At 35.5% G+C, this 21,366-nt stretch overlaps 1 protein-coding gene across 6 annotated transcripts; it reads right to left on the reverse strand.

Moving 5' to 3' along the window:
- Nucleotides 1–1,690: 1,690 nt before the first annotated feature.
- Nucleotides 1,691–20,889, reverse strand: LOC140808936 (protein LEO1 homolog). 6 transcript variants are annotated; one of them, XR_012113063.1, is made up of 10 exons: nucleotides 20,693–20,889; nucleotides 16,887–17,008; nucleotides 16,311–16,443; nucleotides 16,036–16,212; nucleotides 15,223–15,396; nucleotides 14,625–14,762; nucleotides 14,234–14,413; nucleotides 14,028–14,159; nucleotides 9,024–9,364; nucleotides 1,691–2,124 (listed from the first exon to the last, which is right to left on the reverse strand). XR_012113063.1 is itself a non-coding variant. In XM_073166327.1 (9 exons), the coding sequence occupies exons 5-9, from the start codon at nucleotides 15,394–15,396 to the stop codon at nucleotides 9,197–9,199; spliced, it is 792 nt and encodes a 263-aa protein (XP_073022428.1). In that variant the 5' UTR covers nucleotides 16,036–16,212; nucleotides 16,311–16,443; nucleotides 16,887–17,008; nucleotides 20,693–20,889; the 3' UTR covers nucleotides 6,609–9,196. The 6 variants fall into 6 exon arrangements, 1 of the variants encoding a protein (XP_073022428.1); XR_012113066.1 differs by lacking the exon at nucleotides 1,691–2,124 and adding an exon at nucleotides 2,228–2,718 and having other exon boundaries at nucleotides 20,693–20,829; XR_012113065.1 differs by lacking the exon at nucleotides 1,691–2,124 and adding an exon at nucleotides 2,230–2,614.
- Nucleotides 20,890–21,366: the final 477 nt, after the last annotated feature.

Genomic DNA, 21,366 nt, shown 5'->3' on the forward strand with positions numbered 1-21,366 from the left:
TAAGGGAAATTGACGAAAAAATAGCAAATTATCTCTAAAAATTCTGAAATTTTTACATAACCATCCTCTTTTACCCAGAAATCTTAAAGGCCAGGAGGTGTATCAAGATCATCAGTCAATTTTTCCAAAATCAATCAAAACCGTGAAAAACTCAATTCCAAGCTACTAGTTTGTGATCCTTATTTTTCCTTCTTCTTGAACGAATTTTCCTACGGTTTTAACATAAAATTGTCAAAATGTTTCCTAGTTCACAAATGTGTCATCCGATCATCCCGATAATCTCCGGAATCACTGTTTTTGGTCGTCCAAAGTGAGCTTGACAGCCATTCTAGTTTTTCAAATTATGCTATTGATCCGTTCCAAATTTGGAAAGTGTTCAACATAAAAGTTGTGTCAAATAACAAGATGCATCTCCTGTAAAAATTCCGGCTGTGTGTGGCGGCCAGAGCTCGGCCACGCCACGTGCCGACGAGTTTCATGAATTGTCCGACTTCCAAATGATTCTCGGCCACGCCACGTGCCGACAAGTTTCATGACTTGTCTTCCTTCCGAACAATTTTGAACTATTTTTTGGTTTTTTTTGGAAAGTTTGATGATTTTTGGCAATACATTTTAATTGTTATGAATTTTTAAAGTGTTAATCAAAACTTTTCGATACAAGTTTTGTACAAAAACGAGTTTTAAAAGATTGCATCACCTACCACATTTCCTTAACCATTGTAAAATCCCTCAAATGATATTTATACGAATTATCTTGGTTTGTGATCGACAACTAAGGTGAATAGTAAGCTATCGAGGTCAGGTTTTTTTACCGAATAGAATTTGACATTTAACCTTAATTTACGATAACGTTTATAAACTACTTATTTATTTATATATCACATCATGTTGTGCATGTCACAAATTGTTGGTTATATTGTACTGCATATTTGAATATCTTGATTTCTGGGTTCTTGACTGATTAACGATCGGCTATTACTGATTGAATGAATTGAGCCTGGACAGTGGACACCGGTCTATGTACCGATTATTAGTCCACTATTCCACGTGGTTTCGGCTCGGGATTCAAAATACTGGCTGTCTGTTTCATTCCTAATGGCATCCACACATCGCATATTTCTTGTGGACTATGCGCTAAATGGTTGAACTTGAATAAAACAAGATTAATCTTAAGCTGCTAATTAATATATCACCTAATTTTCTTCTAATACGAAAAGAACCAATTTGTAGTGGTACGGTGGTACTTATCCAAAATGGATTGACGCTTGAAATTAGGCACTCTTACTCTTAAGTTGGTAATTTATCTTCAAGTTTTTTTAAGATACTTGATCCTCTAGATAATTGTTGTAGTTGGAACAATGGAACTTCTTCATAGTGTTGGCAATTACTTCTGTTTTTATTGCCCCAATTTCATTTGAAATCTTGTTTCCTCTATGCATTATTCATCAATTTGCTATGTAGTAGTTGGACTATTGATGTTAAATGAGCAAGCAGTATGAGGCAAGAGCAAACTCCCAGAAGCGACGAAAGAAAAACGACCAAGGACCAACTAAGTGGACAAGTTTACCTCGTGACCGTGACAACTGACTAGGCCAAATTCTCAAACTTATAGCAGTTATTGATGACGGGATACAGTTATTAACACAACTATTTCCATAAGAATTAAGATCGCCTATGTCACATAAATAAAAGAAAAACTCGTGTTACAATCCCCCGATTCCCTAAAATTTTAAACTGCACATTTTGTTGGTCTGTACAATGAACTGGGATGGCTATTTGAAGCTTTCTAGTTTTGCAACCCCTTTGGAGAGATGCATGGAGATTAGACTAGTTACTTTCTACCCAGAGGAAGCTAGCAGGTTTAGGGCAACATAATTTCACAGATACAGTATGCGTGCACTTTAAAAAGGATGATTATAAAAGACATCTAAGCAAAAGCGAAGGGAATAGAAACAAACGAGACGTACAGGCGGGTAACTTTTATCAGTAAGAGGCAGAGGACAAACTGCAAGAGAAGTTCTGGCGAAATTTGATACTTACCATATTTGGACAAATCAGATCCTGTATAACAGAGTACTTGTTTAGGTGCGTGCTCTTTTCAATTTAGGGGTAAGTCTCCACCATCTGTGAACCAACAATGGATACTATCGAGGAATACCCAAAGAGTAACACATGAATTTCCTTCCCAAAAAGAATGCACCGAAATTACCTTTTCTGCGTGTTCAACAAGACAAAATAACAAGTGAGGAACAAAAAATCTAACGCAAAGAGACATATATCAAATATAGATTGCAGCAGCAGACAGCCCAAGAAACATGAAATTATTTAATTGTAATGCCCCGAGGAAAAATAACAATTTTTAGCCCATTTGATTATTGGACAAGGAAATATTGTGTTTTTGCATATGTAAAGGCTTTCCTATCATGATGCTATTCTTCACCCTTTTTGGATTAGACAGTATCATTAGCACACCAAACCAGTCTCCATCAACAACGAATAACTGTGGCGTCGGGCCATCTGGGGTCAGGTGGCAATTCTCCTAGTAGGGGATTCTTCGTCTTATTATTTCTATGTACTGCTTTTTGTGGCCACTTCTCAACTCCATACCTTCTGCCTTCAGCTCGTGATGATACATTCATTTCGACTAGAAAAACATGAATTAAAATTGCAATTTGGAGCAGCAGAGAACTTTTTATTGTTATTTACTTTACATGGTCACTGCATATGAAACGAAATAATTTACTGAGCATGAACCAATCTAGGAGATCAACTCGAATACAAGTACCCCGAAAATTTTCAAGGTAACATCTTTGAACTTCCTATTAGTGAATTGCCTCCCGATGATTAGAACTTTTAATTACTCGAAGAAATGGTGTAAGATCTTGTACAAACCACCCCGTCTACTTTATTTTTCTATAAAAGTCTCTCACCAAAGGTATAAGGCCGTTATCAGTAGCAGTAGTCTTGATAAGATCCAGGCTCCCAACTTCATTCATGAAATTATTATTATTATTTTTTATCGATTTACAAATCAATATCGTTCTTAAGTTATGACGAGTATTTATTCAGTTCATGACAATCAAATCAACAGTGGCATTTCAATGGACATATTTTTCATCTAATCTGAGCTCTGCAAAGGATTTCTAACATTTAAAGCCAGTCCTTTCGACTTTAGTTAGCACAATAATTTCATATTTGGAATACCTATTATTCGGCCAGCAAATCTAATAATTTCCACAAAACAAATTGATATAAAAGCTAGACATTCTAAGGTTCTAAATTCTCAGTCATCAGCCAAATTCGACAATGTATTATAAACTCCATGATGAGTTTATATTTCGGTATTTTTATTTGAGTTAACTTATTGAGATTTGGCGAAATTATTGGCTTAATCATTATTTACAGTTCCTAATCATAGTTTTTTTATTATACAAGTGAAAGTGATGGAAAAAGAGATGCATTCGCTTTGGTTGGGTGCATCAGCATCATGCTGCAAGAAGAATTACAATCTGGAGTTATGGATGAAGCTACAGCCAAGTGGTAAAATGAAATAAAGGCAGAGAATGCTGAAACACGGCTAGAGAACAAATTAAAGACATCATATACGAGTCTTGCCAAATCTCTATATTCAAGGAAAGTAAATAAAGAAGATTTCCTATGCCTATTTTTAAAAGTGAGATTTAAAGAGCCCAAGAAAGAAGAAAGACTTGACAAGGAAAAAATAACAAGGAAGGTAGATATTAAATCCATAAATGATTGAAATCTCTAATTTGTGAAAATACTAAGATTAATAATTTTTCAGGAAAATGCTTGACTAGATTAAATGCAACAACTTGTATTTGTGTTGTTTAGCTTCATCATCTTTGCTAGTTTTTAATACAATCATTAAATTAAACATTGTCATCATAAGATTGTTTAGTTTATGAAGTTTAATTAGAGTGTTTGCTAACAATAAGGTAAGACAATAATTGAATTTTCCAATAAGAGCACAGGACAAAGTATCATCCATGACAAGTTCAACTCCAATAAGAGCACTTATCGATGATAAAGCATATTTGCTTAGGCCACTCTCTTATTGCCGACAAGAACATATTAGCCACCCATTAAAACATAGTTCTATCTAGCATTAAGATATTTTCCATTCTATAAAACCTATTAAAATAGTTCATCAAACTAAAAAAACAATTCATGGACCCCGCTCGATGTTTTTGAATGATGAAATTTCATCATGGACGTCCAACAACTATGTTCCATTCCAATATATTATCCGATCAACGATTTTCTTTTATTTCCTCTATGTCATGTTATTTGGAAAGCAACGATCCCACCAAAGATTCAAGTATTCTCTTGAACTGCAGTTTTGGGTAAGCAGTCAACTTCTGATGTGATGCAAAAGAGGTGGCCTACTTGTGCTCTTTGTTCGAACTGGTGTGTGCTTTGTCAAAAAGACTTCATTATCTTTTCACGAGTTGTCTTTGGTTCAGAGCTTTGAAAGAGATGAGTTTGGTTTGGGTAGTATTAAAATCTTTGCACGAACATTTTAATGCAGATCTTGGAGGTGATCTTGGTAGGATCGATATAATTTTCTAGACGGTGGTAGCTCATTATATTTGCCGGTCAATTTGGCTAGAGTGGAATAGAAGGATTTTTGCAAATATAAAAGAGTCAGTTGAACAGTGTTGGGACAAGATTAAGATATTAGGCTGGACTGGGAAGCATTTAAAATTTTGAGAATTTGTCGATCACATATTTAATAAGGGATTAGAGTTACATTTGTTGTTGATATGATCCGTGCTTCTGTTTTTTCTTTTTTTACCTTGCGGATTTATTGTCAGTTTTTTGTAACTATTAGCTTTAATTATTTAATATAATATTGTTTTCTATAAAAAAAAATGTGCATCTTAATTGGCCTATATTTCCATCAACAATTACCAAATAGGCTTCAAAATAAAGTGTTATTTAATATATGAGAGTTATGTTTCCTTTTCTAGTAACTTGCTAATTTATTGGACTTTGCAGCCTTCCAATCATTTTCCATTTCGTGGTGTTCTTTGAGGCTTCGTTCATCCAAATTAACCATCATAAATGTTTCAAAACATCATGATTGAATTTTCAAATAAGACAAACATCTATTTCAATCTCTTTCATAAAATTTGACTTCTTTTCCTCACGAAGGTTCTACATTATTCCTCTTATATGTTTGTGACACAAGATGTCCTTTCCATTTTCATAAGCAAAACTAATGTGCAAGCGGAATTTTGGCATCCTACTTGCGTACTATTTTGCAGACTTCCTCACAATATTTCAAGTGACACATGGTCGTTTATCTTTTCACATCTTCCTAGCTCTTGTTTTGATTATGTGCATTATTTTCTAACCATTCGTTAATGGACTAGCATATTATGGATAGATCTTACATATTTCATTTTTATCTACTCACCTCGAACACTCAGATTTGTGGTAATTTTTCATATTGTTCAGGAGATGGGCAACTTCAAGTTCCATGAATCCGTTCAGAGTCCTAATGTTCCAAGTCATCCTTGGGACCTTGCTTGATTCACGATCTTATTCTATCGCGGTTGATACCCCTGGAAGAGCCCGGGTCATGGATGACCCGGGACATTAAATGGTAAGCCCGAATTATGGTAGGATGGCGGAAAGGGCTCATAAGTTGCAAAGCAAGTAAGTGCCCAGGACGTCGTCATTTACCGAGGAAACCAGAGGCCCGACCTCTCGAGTAAACTCCCGGGTGATGACTCTCTACCCTAGCTACCTCGATAACAGTACCGCACTCAAGTGCTTGAGTAGGTAAGATCTTGTCTCGATAATCGTTCCTGACAAAATCCTACTGATGTGACATGATGGAAAAGGTAGGGCGGCGTGACAAGAAGTCAACATCAAAGGCTATAAGTGGTAAGTAGACACTGAAAACAAGGTCATCATTATCTTCCTTCCTATAAATAACATGTTCGTTTTACATTAATGGGATTCACCCACATATACTCACACATGTATTTCTTTCCCAAGCTACACTGGTTATCCCTTTATCTTCACCTGACTTAAGTATTGCTGACTTAAGTATCGGAGTGGCCACGCCGGATACCCCTCTGGCGCCCATACACGAGTTCATTTCCTTGTTTGCAGGACACGGTTGCAGCCATATTATACAGAGATATTCCTTCACTACAAGATATATCTCCTTGCTCATCTTCCCAAACAAAAACTTTTATCAGATCCGGTAGATTGCCCCGACCCCGCTCACCCAATTCACTTGAAACGCATCAGCGGTGATGACTGATTTTTAATGTGATTAGAATAAAATCAAGTATAAATCATACCACCATAACAGCCGTCCCAACCTGAGATGCATTTGTCTCATTGATGAAATGAATATTTCAGAGATCAAATTTCTCATGTTGAACTCTTGTACCTTCATCCTCTGCATATTTGCATTAATTATCACTTGTTTCAATTTTTTTCTTTTCGCTTGTTGGTCAAGGGCAATGCTTCGCCTCCTCCTCCTTGAAGTCGTTTGTACGCCTTTGGGGCGCCTAAACTATTGGTCAAAGGCCAATACTTTAGAAAACAAATCAACGACAATATTTCAAAACAGACCAATTTTACCACATTAGCCATCCATAACGCCGAGACAAAAATCCATCCCAATACATGGAACTTACTAGTTTGGCATTGCTTTTATTCTTTCTTTCATTGTAATCTAAATACTATTGATGATAGATTAGATTTATCAGTTCCTTCAGTATTGATGTCTTACTAAAGTACGCAAGGATGATAGCTTGTAAACCTAGAGCAAATTTTCTCCATTGAAAACAGATGACATATTATTGCTCTCGTTGTTCTTCTTAACAAGGTAACAAAGGCGTAAAGTTCTGTAAACAAAACAAGACAATTGGTGGATAGAGACTTAAGCTCTAATACTCCGCCCTTATCTATTCATGGAGTGTTATTCAATGGCATAATTTCCATACAAGCCCAAATCCTTGCACCACGCTATCAGGAAAATGGTTACTCTGCTCTTCTATGCTTTTGTTAAGATACTAGTTTCATATTTGCGATTCCCATTATCTTCTTCCCCGAAACATTGTTTATTACAAAAAATTAGGAAAGAGAGGAAAAATAAAAGCTCGCGTTGTATATTTCATTCCACTGTGCTATGATATTTGCAAGGAAGTTGAAAGAGAAGAAATAGAAAATATTCAAATGTTTCAGAAACTCGGATTTTTTAGATAACTCTGCTGGATCAAATTCCCCTTCTTGTACCATCACAACTCCTCCTTTAAACCTCACGAGCCACGTATTTCTTCATCCATTCAGCATACAATTCGAGACGAGCAGCATGAATCATCCACACGTAATCCTAAAGGGCACTAACTAAATAAGAAGAGCAGCATTTAGCACTGATCTGTGGAGGAGTGGGACATGTTTTATGACCAAGTAGCATGGAACGCTACTCAACCATTTAAGCCTGGAATGCTAAAATTATTGTTGGGCGTCAATTTTTTGTCCAACATTACTGAGTAAGGGTAATGTAGCGAAAATTTCTAGCCAAGGTAAGATCGAATGGAGCGTGCATGATGGAATAATCGCATCCATGCAGAGCTTTTGCACAAGCTCGAAGCATATGATGCTATAGCTTTAGGGGAAGCGCTTTGAAAATTATAATTTCGTTCCTGACTCATGGCACTAAATTAGTTCAAGATTGCATTTATCCTTTCCTTAGTTGCAGAATATCATAGATGAAATATTTGACAGACTAGTTTCATTTGTCGTAGAATGTCTTCCTAAATTACACGAAGAAGAAGGCCCGTGATTCGTGCACATATAGCCATTTAGGGAATACCGTAACTGAGAAAGGACAAAGGAAGACGATAGAAATGGAGCTTTGGTCGTAAAGGAAAAAAGTCATCTACATTGATGTTCCTGCAAATGAATGTATTGCCGATAGTATTTTTAATTTTTTGCACCTTGATGTGGAAAATGGTTGGATACCGAGTCCACATCAGATGCGTGTGGGAGTTCTTTATAGTTTCTCAGTTTCATATCCATCAAGATCCAAGTTAGACATGTAGTGGATGTGACAGTCTAGCGCATCTATGTGTTTCTGCTTTTGACATTCCATGGACATTTTTCATTTGCAAACATATATGGAAACTTGTCATGATAATCATACTGGAAGCTAAGAATAAATAAACCACCCTAGTGAATCGAAATCAGAATGCAATTACTTACAAGCAGAGATAGTGCACAAAGTAAGAAACTGTATGCATTATAGAAAAGACTAAAAAGGAAACTACCTTAGTTTCCTCAGAAATAGTGGACATTGAAAAAGCGTTCCAAGAATTACCAGAAATAACCAATAAAGAAGCTATCAACCAACAGATAAAATAATTTCTCATCTGCTGTGTCATTTATTAGCTTTTCCCATGTTACCATGTTGCACCATGCTCTATCATAGGACCTACTTCTTTTTTTAGGAATTCATTGGACCTATAACACCGATAGTGATAACAATTTGTTTCAGGTGGAGTTTCAAATTTGGCATCTCCCCATGTAATAAAGATGCCAATTCAATACGTAGTACTAAAACCAGAAAAGTTGCGCCATAGCAGTAGTAAATCATATACCGACATTGTAATAAGATCAATGTCATATGCTAATATTTCTAGTTATTATTTAAATTTCATTTATTATTCTTTCGGCATCAACTGTTTAACCACACTCTTAATTTTAAAATGCAACTCACTGTTATACGCAAACAAATTTTGTAACTGTTAATTCAATTAGCAGCAACAAAAAAATTAAATTAAGGTAAGGACACTCCACATTCAAGGATGCTTGCAATCAACAAGTTAAACAATAAGGAGTATCCGCAAAATAAATGTGATAACAACAAAAATATCTTGATTCTTGAGTTCTTAAAACCAACAGGTACTACAGGAGAACTTGGACGAATATTTGTGAGTCCAGAAGATAGAATAACTTTAAAGAGATTTAGTCTTTACCGTAGCGTCATCTTCTGAATCTTCAAAGATTTCTTCATGTTCTTCCTGAACTTCTTTGATCATTCCATGCGATATGGAGCCTTCAGGCTTTCTTCCTTTAAGTCCATCTTTTAACTCTGGATTTTCTCTTGCAGGATCATTTGGCCCCTCAACGAATTTCTGTTAGATAACATTCATGAAAGTGATCTCAGTTTCAATAAGAAAAATGTAAGAGTTGGGAGTAATGGAGTAAATGAAATGCCTTTTTTGTGATCAATAGGCGCCTTCTCTGCTGCAGCTTCGTTCTCTTGGTCCAACCCAAAATGGTGCAGGTCATCAGAGAGTTCAGACTCATAATGATTCTGAAGAAAGTAAACGCAATGAATCAATATACATAAAGAGAAACAAATACTTGAGCTCAATTTTACATCTGCATGTAAAACATAATTTTTTCCCCTTTTGCAGCTTTGCATGGAAAGGGGCAAGGAATTGCCATGAATAAACACCATTTAAGGAGCTTGTTCTGCTAATTTTATCTTTGGTTGAATAAAAATGGGATTTGGATTTAGAATCGTATTTTAAAATCCATGGATTTAGAATTCTATTTCGGTAACAAGTAAAAAGTAGATTTGACTGCTAAAACTCATATTAATTGACATGAAAACAAAATCGGTATCACTTAATTTTTTACAATACCTTGTTTATTGATAACATTTGTGTAATTATTCATATATTGTTTATCATGATATAGAAGAAACATTCTTTTTAAAAAAAGACCACATTGTTATTAAATTATTTTTTTAAGAATTGAAAAAAAAAAGTTCACTGTTAGAAATTTAGACCGAAATTTGATAAATTAGATGTTTGATATTAAAAATAATGGAGGGTTTTAAGAGGGAGATATAACTAATAGAAATATTTAAGCAAAAAAATATGTTGATTTTATTTTAACATAACTTTCTCAAAATATATAATAAAGTGTGAATTAAAAGTATTTTACAAATATGATATTTTATTAAGTTTCAAAAACGGATAAAAATTGTGAGTAGGTTATACAAAGAATAGTAAAAATAAATTTTTATTTTCTTCACCACTCAAATCATGTGAAAACCCTTCATATTTGTAAGGATTTCATTTAGTTAAACCAAATCCAATCAAATTCTATCAGGTACCAATTTCATTTTGAAATTCATATTCCAAACACTTAATAAATGAGTGTATAAGATATTTTTAGAAATCAAGTGGAAAGAAGAGATCGAGTGGTGGTTCACAGCAGTTTACGGCCCATGCAAGCCAAGACAGAGAGATATTTTTTGGGATGAATTAGCGGGTTTGAATTTCATTTGTGGGGACAAGTGGTGCGTGGGAGGAGAATTTAACGTGGTTCGAAACTTGAGCGAAAAAATGAATAGCACCTCTTATACCACAAGTATGTACTGCTTTGATAATCTAATAGAGGAACTAGGTCTACAAGACCCTCCTTTAATGAATGCAAAGTTTACTTGGACAAACTTCAGGGCAAACCCAATATGCTGCATATTAGACATGTTCTTTATATCAGGGGGTTGGAAGGACATTTTCCCTTCGTTCAGACAGACGGCGCTGCCAAGAATTACATCGGATCATTACCCCATTTTGTTGGACACTACGAAGTTGAGATGGCGGCCTACCCTGTTCAGATTCGAGAACGCGTGGTTGTTGCACCACAAGTTTAAAGAGGCGGTTGCAGCATGGTGGAACACAGGTAACACTCAGGGGTGGGAGGGATAAAAGTTCATGAGTAAACTAAAAAAAATCAAAAAAAGAGGTCAAAAAATGGAACATTGAGGTTTTTGTGATGTGAATGTCAGAATTTCGGAGCCGCAAAATAAAATCTCACAATTGGACGCGAGTGAGATGGGGGGAAATTGGTCTGACAAGAGGAGCGAAGAGAGGCAAGATGTGAACTGGAAACTTTATGCATCCGAAAATTTCAAATGGAGAGTCAAAAAGCGAAAGTGAAATGGCTCAAAGAAGGGGACCAAAACTCTAAGTTTTTCCACTCTCTATTGAATAACCGAAGGAATAGAGCAATGATTGATAACATAGAGCTGGAGGATGGGTCGGTGATCTCAGAAGAAGTAGAGATTGAGAACACAATCATTGGTTTTTACAAACATCTCTATAGGACATCGGAAGGAGACGGAACGGGTCTCGAAGGGTTGGAGTGGAGGCCATTAGATTCGATAGAGGCAGAACAATTGGAGGAGAATTTTTCGGAAGAGGAGATCAGAGGAGCGGTGTTTGAATGCGATGGACTCAAAGCTCCGGGATCGGATGGTTTTACATTGGCTTTCTATCAAAAAAATTGGGATACAATTAAAACGGATCTTATGAAAGTGTTCGCTGAATTTTTTGAGGGAGGAATTGTCAATGAAATTACGAATGAAACTTACATTTGCCTTATACCAAAGAAACAAGAACGATGAAGATTAAAGATTTTAGACCAATCAGTCTGATAATGAGCTTGTACAAAATTTTGGCAAAAGTTCTCACAAACAGATTGAAGAGAGTGATGAGCAACACAGTAGCGGAAAATCAATGCGCATTCATTAAATGAAGACAGATAACAGACTGTTGCCTCATCGCCAACGAAGTTATGGAGGAGTATAGAAGGAAAAAGAAAAAAGGCTGGGTACTGAAAGTTGATTTGGAAAAAGCATATGACAATGTCGACTGGAGATTTGTAGATTTTGTGCTTCAAAAGAAAGGGTTCGGCGAAAAGTGGAGGAAGTGGATTAAGGGATGCATCTCTAATGTCTCGTTCTCGATATTTATCAATGGAAGACCACGGGGGAAGTTTAAAGGGGAAAGAGGACTCAGACAAGGAGACCATTTATCTCCTTTCCTTTTTAATCTAGTGATTGATGGAAGCGGTGGAACTTTTGAAATTGTTCTGTACTAAATCGGGACTGAAAATTAACTTTGAAAAGAGCGTTGTCTTGGGTTTGAATTATTCGGATGAGGAGGTTGACGAGATGGCGTTAGCAATTGGTTGCAAGAAAGAGCAGTGGCCGATTAAGTATCTGGGGGCTCCGCTGAGAGGAAATCCGAGGAAAATGGAATTCTGGAAACCCGTGGGTTTCAAAAATGTCAAAAAAATTGGCGAGTTGGAAGAAGTTATTCCTATCAAGAGGAGATCGTTTGACATTGATAAAATCGGTGTTAAGCGCGATGCCAACTTACTTTATGTCTCTTTTTAAGGTACCGATTCGAGTGGCAAAGCATATGGAAAAATTGATGAGGGATTTTATGTGAGATGGAGCCGATGGGGAGACACACTGTCATGTTGTTAGTTGGGAGCCGAAAGAGAGTGGAGTTCTTGGTTTGGGTAACATACATTTGAGAAATAAGGCTCTTTTAGGTAAATGGTGGTGGAGATGCGCAGTGGAACAAGAATCTCTGTGGAAAAAGTTTTGAAAAACATTTACGGGATTCAAGAAAATGGGTGGGATGTAAGGTTGGCAAGGAACTCGACTTTGAGAAGTCCCTGAAAGTTTATCTCTCGTTCTTACACGACTTGTCATCAGTTGATTGGCACGGTGCTTAAGAGGGGGGACTTCTTTCGATTCTAGGAGGATAGGTGGGTGGGAGAGTTGTCTTTCAAAGAGTGTTTTCCTCATCTCTTCCTTCTTTCATCGTCTATTAACAAACCAATTAACCATTTTATTATGTCATCGATTCTCAAGGTGTTTCTAACTTTCAGCGGGATGTGAAGTTCAGAAAAGGGTTAAACAACATCGAGTTGGGAGAGTTCAGTAATCTTTTAGGTGTCTTAGACTTGGTTAGGTTGTGCATGGGAACAACGGATGTTCGGGTTTGGCTAACGGATCCTTCTGGTGTTTTTTCCCGTTTCATCTTTTCATGCTTCATTCTTTCCGGTTAACACGTTCCCTGTTTTCCCATACTAGTCGAACGTCTGACAAGTACCAATAACACTTAAGGTAAAGGTGTTTTCTTGGATTGTGGCTTTGGGGAAATTGCATACTTGTGATGATTTGCAAAAACGAAGGCCAGGCATTGTATTTTCTCCCCAGCGGTGTAGCTTATGCAAGAAAAGTGAGGAAAATCAAGATCATATATTGTTGCATTGTTCTTTTACGATTCGCATTTGGATCAAAGTTATGCAACAATTGGGTTTCGAGTGGATTTTTCCCAGCATATCGAAAGACATGTTGCTCATGGAGCAGGAATTCCTAAAGGGAAAAGGGACTTACGAATTTTTGGTACATAGTTGTCCATTGTATTTTTTGGTCTATCTGGATGGAACGTAACGGTAGAATTTTCAGGGACAAAGAGGACTCGTGGGAGGAGCTATGAGACAAGATTAAATTCAGAGTAGCGAGTTGGACGATCAACATACCGCAGTTTCAGCATATGACCGTATCAGACCTAGTTAGGGATTGGAGTTTTATTTGTTGCTAGTAATATTGGGATTAGCTGATCGATGTGATGTCTTGTGGACTGTGATGTCTTGGGGACCGCTCATCCACTAACTTTGTAATCTTCATTAATATTATAATTTATAATAAATATTAGTTTTTGATCCAAAAAAAAAAGTTCATAAATCCATCATATAAGATGTTTTAAGAAGTTTACAATCTCAACCAAGCAGTCTCTAAATATAGAAAACATATATATAATTCCATTGCTATGGCATAAAGGGTTGAGATCTTTGGCGTTATTTGGCTGTTTGTTAATATGGTACGATGGAATTAAGATATCAAGCAGATCGTTGACCGAATGTTGAATGTGAGTTTTTTCATATAGACTCTATTCCTGGAGTTTAGGTACTAATTTCTTGGCTGCCTTTTCGCAAGAATGTGGTTATTTACTGCATTCTATAAATCATGTTAACTATTCAGAAACAACGTTGAGGGCATGACCGCATGACTAATTACCAAAACTGGTTTCCTTTACTTAACCCACAAACATGGAAACATAATACAATTTTGTAATGAAAAGAAAACGTACAAGAACTAATACCTTGTCAATTGCATCCTCCAGATATTCAGGTGCAAGTCCTTTCCCCTTGTGACCCTTAGCAGTGTACTTCTTTCCTGTTTTCTTCTTCTTTCCTTTAAGTTGTTTATCAGATTTCATCATTTGCTTTTCAACCTGAAAAATCATGAAAAAAACAGAGTAAAATCCACTCTAATAATAGCAGAACAAAAATTATACCTTGCATTTACCCTCATTTGTTCTTCCGCTAAAAACTCTGGGTCCACGTCAGTAACGTACTGCTTGACTTTGCTGAACTTTTGATTTTGGGAATTAACCATAGCAGTCAAGACGTGGTGGGAATTCGATGATAAGGATGAAGGCATAAACCTCATATTTCTTGAGATTCTGCCCTGAGACTGGTAAATTCCCTGCATAATTTGTGCAGAAAATCAGAGGTCGATTCATAAATAAAAACAGTTAAAATGATTGTGATAATGAAGCGTCTCAGAGATAGAAGTAGTGGAAGACAATATTTCAAACAAGAAACATCAAAATACAGCAGTTACTGGATATCAGTAATTCAAAAGCCCACATATGTCATCTAATTCATGTATGAGCAGAGATGAACCCAAGAGGCACCTTTTCATGCTTGAGCTTGATAAAAAGATGTGACTGAATGTCCTCTACAGCCTGCTCAGACACGTCAAAACTTTCATTCCCAATAAGCAACTGTAAACTCCCATCCGACCATGTAACAAATCGAGCATTGCTTTCAAGCTGCACCAAAAAATATATATTGACCGACAGACAAGTCTAGTTTCTACAAATGTGGTTAAGTGGACTAATCAATAAACAAAAATAACAAATTTTAAAATTCTGCAAATTCAGAAAGATAGCCAGACGCATCAAGATACTAAATAGACGGATATCTTCAAACATAGTTTAAGGACGCTAGACAAAAAGAGTACCTAACACGTTCCTTACATGCCTCTCCCAATCCCAGTGCTCCCATATGGCATATACAATACTAAGTTTTTGATTAACCGCTTGTTGACCTGGCCCCTTGAATCTCAATACAAGTTCACATAACGAATCCATACTATTGATTTCATAACATGAGCTAGGAGATTTGAACAAGACACACCTCAAAACTTATTCCTCGCTGGCTCCAACTGATAAATTACAAATGCATTCTTTAGCATTAAATTTTGTGACAAGATACCACATGATAACTTACAGATATTTTTCCATCAGGACCAATGACTTGTCTCCATCGGATTATGTTGGTGAAGGGTAGATGCCGTTTAGTTCCAGATGTGTCAGTCACATAATAGTTCTCTTCAACATATGTTCTGGGATCAAATGGTTTGGGATCAACGCCAATTATATTGGAGAAGTTGAATGTTGCCATCTGCACAAAGAGAAAAATATAAATGTACAAAAATAAACAAAAAGAAAAAGGAGAGAAGAAAAATTGACTGACAAAAATTCTTGGCTGCGGGAAATGTTCAAGTGCAGGTTTTTGCCAAACAATCCTAAAGAATACAGTTCATTTATCGGGACGAACAAAGGATTAATTTAAAGTAGTCTGCAATATGAAATTTCAATTTGGTGAAACTGATTCTCAGGCTCTTTTCTTCAATATGACCAAATTCAGATGGAACAACAGATGAGAGAGTGTAATAACGTAGCAAGATAATGTGTTTCACCATATATGAACAGGCACTGATCTTTATAACTTCGAACATTGAAATTTTTCCCTAGAACCGATAGCATTTAAGTAAAGAAGCAAGAGGACAACTCTGATAAGTAGGGAAATTAAAAAAAGGTCTTGCATTCTTTTCTACAGGAGTTTTAAAATTTCTAGCATTCTTTTCTACAGGCGTTTTAAAACTGAAGACATCAGATCTGCTTAGATTATGGAAACTCATTATTAAACAGGTATTATATCATATCTATAGAGGTTAGTCGTAAGAACACAAATTAGATAAGAATTTGTGTAAAGAAACAAATGTTGCTGAATTCAATGAGAATAGAACGTAGTATAAACCTCATCTGAGCAAACAGAGTGAGGGCGAGAAGGAATCTCAAACACCAGTGGGAACCTCTCCGCCGCATCAACATCCTTAACCTTAAGCTTAGACTCGGCATGTTCTGCTTGAGACTCATTTGTCGCATTTTCATCAGGTGCAACATTGGCATAACATTTTTTGTCCACAGGTAATCTCTACATTAGGGAAAATTTTTGGAAAATTTATATTTTTAATGTACTCAGCATCGTAGCAAGAAAACAGAAACTGAAACTGTTTTAGTATCTTATCTGACATTCTCCACTTTGTCAATTTGATTATGACCTCCATCCTCTGCTTTTTCATCACTGTTGGTGTCCCCAAAAACGTCACAGATAACTGAAGCTGACAGCACTGCTGGATCCACATCTTTCTCAATACCAGGAGATCTATATTTTAAAAAAACACTAATATAATAAGGATCAAAGATGAATATTTACAGGAATATGGGATAAAATAAGCTAGCAAATTTACAGCATGAGGTATAGCAGAGAAATACAGGGTAAAGGTAAAAAGATAAAGAGGGTTCGAGAATTTTTTACAATATGGATAACATCCAAGATATTGCTTTTCAATTCATTGCTTTTACAAATATTACACGAATATGAGCCCAAATACAATGAGAAGTATGGTGCATAATGAGCATGAACAGTCAAAAAAGATTTCAAGGAAGAATACAAATGGGAAATATATTTCATAGGAGATGAGGGAAAAAAATAAAAAGATTTATGTATTCAAAACTACAGAGTGAAATTTAATAGTTCCTACTAAGATGTAAAAGTGTTCAACTTTTAACACTTAGAAAAGCCGGGATAGAGATTTCATCAAAGACCTTGAGCTTTTGCCCTGACAAAGACCCAAGTTCTTTGGCACACTTTCACTTGGTAGCTCAGCCTCGCCTTGGATTTTGTCTTGGTGTTCATTCTCAGGGTTGGCCCCCCAGTCCTTTTCACGCTGAAGGGAAAAGTGGTTAATAAAACAATGAACCAAATATAACAAGAAACATGGAAAATTATGGTAATAGAAATATGTTTGTTGAAATCATTTAATCGTTAAAACCCAAAAAAATTTAAAAGTTGTCGACAAAAAGCTGTATTTGAAGCAGCAACAATCAAAAAACAAATGTACGAGTACCATCTGAAAGAGAACAAAGTCAAGGTGTATATTGTTTACACAAAAGGCATGAAAACTCATTTGTGCTAAACAGAATTTATAAAATGTTTGTGCATGTCAAGATAACTAATGAAACGAACGAATATAGTCCAAAAACTCCATGTACATCATGTTTCAAGATTCCCAAGTGGGACATGGGTTTGACATGTGGATTTGATCCTGCATGATATGGATCAAAATGAGACAATCAAGGATATCACAGCTGCTGCTGGATTTCCTTTTTAGTACATTCAAAATTTGATACGCTAACTTTTGTTACACCAACAATTAGAAATATTAAATCAGACGATATATTTACAAAAAATGCATTCAAAAGAATAGTTCATGTAACTAAGCAAAAAAAAAAACTAAACTAATCCATGGATCGATGAATTTCAAACAGAGAAAGGGGAAAAAATCTTAGAGCAGAACAAGACACAAATGTTTCATGAATGAATTGGAAAGAAAATCCATTTAATTTGAAATGCAGTGATGATGTAGGTTGTGAAATCTGAGGTTCAATCAAAAAATAAGAATTTCAGTTTCATAAAAATACGTTTTCAACGATATTCTGAAGAATCAGAACAAATACAACTCAAGGAATGCATGCATGAAATTCCAAAAAGAAATTTAGGCATAAACGCCAAATGGATGGCTACCAAAAAATAATCAAGTTAAAGATGCAATGTACGTCAACTGCGTGTAAAAATCTAAAAAAAAACAAACAAACACAAGAAAAATGCATAAAGAATATTAATTAAAAAATATATGGAATTGGATTTTTTAACTAACATTTATAATGCATTCAACATAGATAATTAATGAAATATTTAACATACGGATCCAGTGATAAATTTGACTAGCCAAAACTCAAGAGGCATTTCAAAAGAAAAAAGAAGTAAACAAGCATTTCTTTTTATTTATCATAGCAATTCAAAGAATCCGCCACACTTCGAGGATTTTAAACTGTAAAAAGAAAATTTATTTGAAATTTTTTAGAACAATAAAAATTACAATCAAAATTCATATACGGACATGGCTTGACTGATGTGATTCATGTTCTGACTCAACTTTCTCATCCTCTGATTGGTCACCAAACAAGTTTTGCATGATCTGACGCTTCTCCATTTCTCCAATCATTTTATCTCAAGTAACCCTCTTGATTCTCTGTGTGTGTGTGAAGTGAACAAGGGTGCCCCTGCTTTGAGTGTGTAGTTTATGCAAAAGGAGTGAAATTTGCAAATCAAGTTGGCACTATTCTGGTAGAAGTGAATGGGAATATGAATGAGTCAGTGCTTTGTTGTATTTTTGGAGTTTTCAAAAAGACTAGGATTGTTGGTGAGTGTGCGCGTGTGTGCAAAGCTGTATCATAAATAAAACAGTCGAGAAAAAGAAACTTGGTCAGAGGTAATAAATGACAGAGGTTACATTAATATTTTTGGGATTACAGATTACTTCAATTGTATGTGAAAATAGAGTGGAAAGAACTTTTTGCAAGTCAATTCTGAACGCATTTGTTCTGACATAGAATTACACGAGAACTGAATTGTTGAAAAATTGTATACATATCATTTGGAAAATGTGTGCATGCGTGACTTTTTCATAGTAGATTTTTTTAAAAAAAATATTGAATGAATTAATGCAATGTATGTGTGTAGATATAAGTAAATCTGTAAATGTATTTACAGCAATAAATGATAAATGTGCAGAGATTGCATGGATATTATTTGGGATTGCAGCATTTAATTCTTTTAATATGAATGCAAATTATGTTCAATATGTGTTGTAATCATTATTAAATCCAGGGAGGCAATTGCATTGATTTCATTTTAGATTTGCTTCACTTGGTCCTTTACTCCTTTTACCACCGACTAAATTGTATTTAAAGACAGCCCCCATACACTCGGCATCAAATTTCTAGTTTATGTGCAAGCACTCTCCACTGCACCCATGCTCAAACCATGGTTTAGGAATGCCACATTTGTTATCAGTACGAGCAATCTAAATATTTGGCAATATTCCCTCGCAACCGTTGACCAGGAGGGGTAAATGAATCATGTTGATTATTTCGCATTTTATGTCCATAACAGACCATTTTCTCATATAATGTTAGATAATGATTAGTCCAAGAGGTAACATAAAGGTTTACAAGAAAACTATTAGGGCATATATGGATATTATAAGAAGAAGATGCTGAAGACTAAAATCATGAGATCTAGTCACACTCTAGACTTTGAACAAAATACGAGAATACGAAGTATTAGTGTTCTAAGTAACCGTTGATAGAAAAGGTATAGTAATTTGTAAGAAAACTCTTACAAATGACATAACTACACACTCTAGCAGGCACTCTGCCGATGACCAACGGCAGACACCGTGAACACATAATTTGGAGAAAAAATCCAAGCCCTGGTTCAATTCAGGGTCCAATTAAAGGAACAAAAACAACTAAAACCCTAATGCCTTTCTGCTAAAGAAACTATGATTCGATAAATATCGTTAGCAAAATCCTTGATTAAAAAAACTCAACCTAATTTCACTGCTTGTAACGACGGCAGCAGTTATAAAACACACTTACCATCAGATAGTAATTTTATAAGTACCAAAATATCTTGTTCAGTTTTTTTTAAAATCAATATTTGAAAATTCCAATTTCCTGAAAATAATAGGATTTAAAAATCAAAATGATTCTCGTTTTCCATGAAAAAAAATTCAAGGTTAATTAGGATGAATGGTCAAACTAATACCAGTTTAAATTGAACAAAAACTGTGTTTGTAGTTAGTTAAAGTTAGATGAAATTCTGGAATCAACTTCTCAAATGACCTTAAATAAAAATTCATGGCTGACTCTGATGTTATTCCATGGATAATATAGGACTGAAAAATCCAACGATGCCAAATTATTCCATGTAAATGAAAATATGTTTATGTAGTGTAAATTAAAATATGTTTATGTAGTGTACTCTTTGTATAGACTTGTGACCGGGGTGCTGAGGCTACACATTTCTTGAGTAAAATGTTTCTAAGCTTACCTAAAACATAGAATAGTACACAGTCAAGTAGATTTGGATTGTCTGAGGTTTTGCCGCCGCAATATATCTTCAAAACTTATGAAAATTCATAACTGAGAAAGACTAGCTAAATTCGCTACATCTTATCCACAACTACTGATTACACCCATCCATTGCACAAAATTCTCTATTCTGTATCAAACAGAACACTTGAATTGAAAGGCAGAGCAGTTCAAACAAAACCGTTCTCCTCAATTCATTATTTAAGTTTTTTCATTCTACACAACCAATCACACTTTACAGAGATTCTGTCACAAGAATGTAATATGGGATGCAATTTGCAGTACCACTTTAAAAAAACTCACACCCCTAAAAAAACATGAGAATTATTAACAAAATAACAAATAAGAACAAAATAACACAAAATAAACAAATGGTTCTCCATGAAAACAACTAAAGAAGGCATTATCCGTACCTAATGATTGAGAAGGAGAGAAAGTGCAGCCCGCATGTAGCACTATCGCGGCACCAAAGTTAATCCCTCGCAATTCCGCCATGTCATGGGAACGAATAATGCAAAAGGGTAATTTTAAGGTGTGAATAACAGTTTCCCTGAAACCGAAAAAGATGAAGGGATGAAGAAGGGAAGACGACACACACCAAATGAAAGGAAGATGCTTATTTTCACTTTCTCCGGCCATAATAAGGCTCCGCGCCGTGTAACGTAGGAGCAGCAAAGGCATGACACCAACTTTCCGATCGATTGGGGGACAGTAATCCTGAATGAGCTGCGGCATATGATCTTGTGAGACTAACCGATCATTAGATTTTGGAGATTTGAGCTGATGATGTTAATTAGTTTGGTAGGATGAAAATGGAAAATTCGATGCTGCCCGTGCAGGCAGATTCAAGCGCCAGGAAATTTCTGGTCCATTTTATTTTATTTTTTAAAAAAATTTCAATCTCGTGATTGAATCTTGACCTTTGATTGGGTGTGGGGCACTGCCCCCACACCCTGGATCGACTCAAAATGAGGGAAAAAAAATAAAATGCTTTAGAATATTATTAATATTGATTTTGAAGGCTTAAAAATTAGAGAAAATAAATAACACATAAAGAAGAAAATTAAAATTTTAATTCTATTGGAAA

The sequence above is a fragment of the Primulina eburnea genome, chromosome 13 (genome assembly GCF_022965805.1).
Source record: "Primulina eburnea isolate SZY01 chromosome 13, ASM2296580v1, whole genome shotgun sequence".
NCBI lineage: Eukaryota > Viridiplantae > Streptophyta > Magnoliopsida > Lamiales > Gesneriaceae > Primulina > Primulina eburnea.

Excerpts from the sequence above, each read along its gene's own strand:
- LOC140808936 (XM_073166327.1), bottom strand. The coding sequence starts at position 15,396 with ATGGCAACATTCAACTTCTCCAATATAATTGGCGTTGATCCCAAACCA. Across the intron at positions 14,763-15,222 it reads GTCCTGATGGAAAAATATCT|CTTGAAAGCAATGCTCGATT; the intron begins GTAAGTTATCAT and ends TTTTTGGTGCAG. Across the intron at positions 14,160-14,233 it reads TAGCGGAAGAACAAATGAGG|GTTGAAAAGCAAATGATGAA; the intron begins GTAAATGCAAGG and ends ATGATTTTTCAG.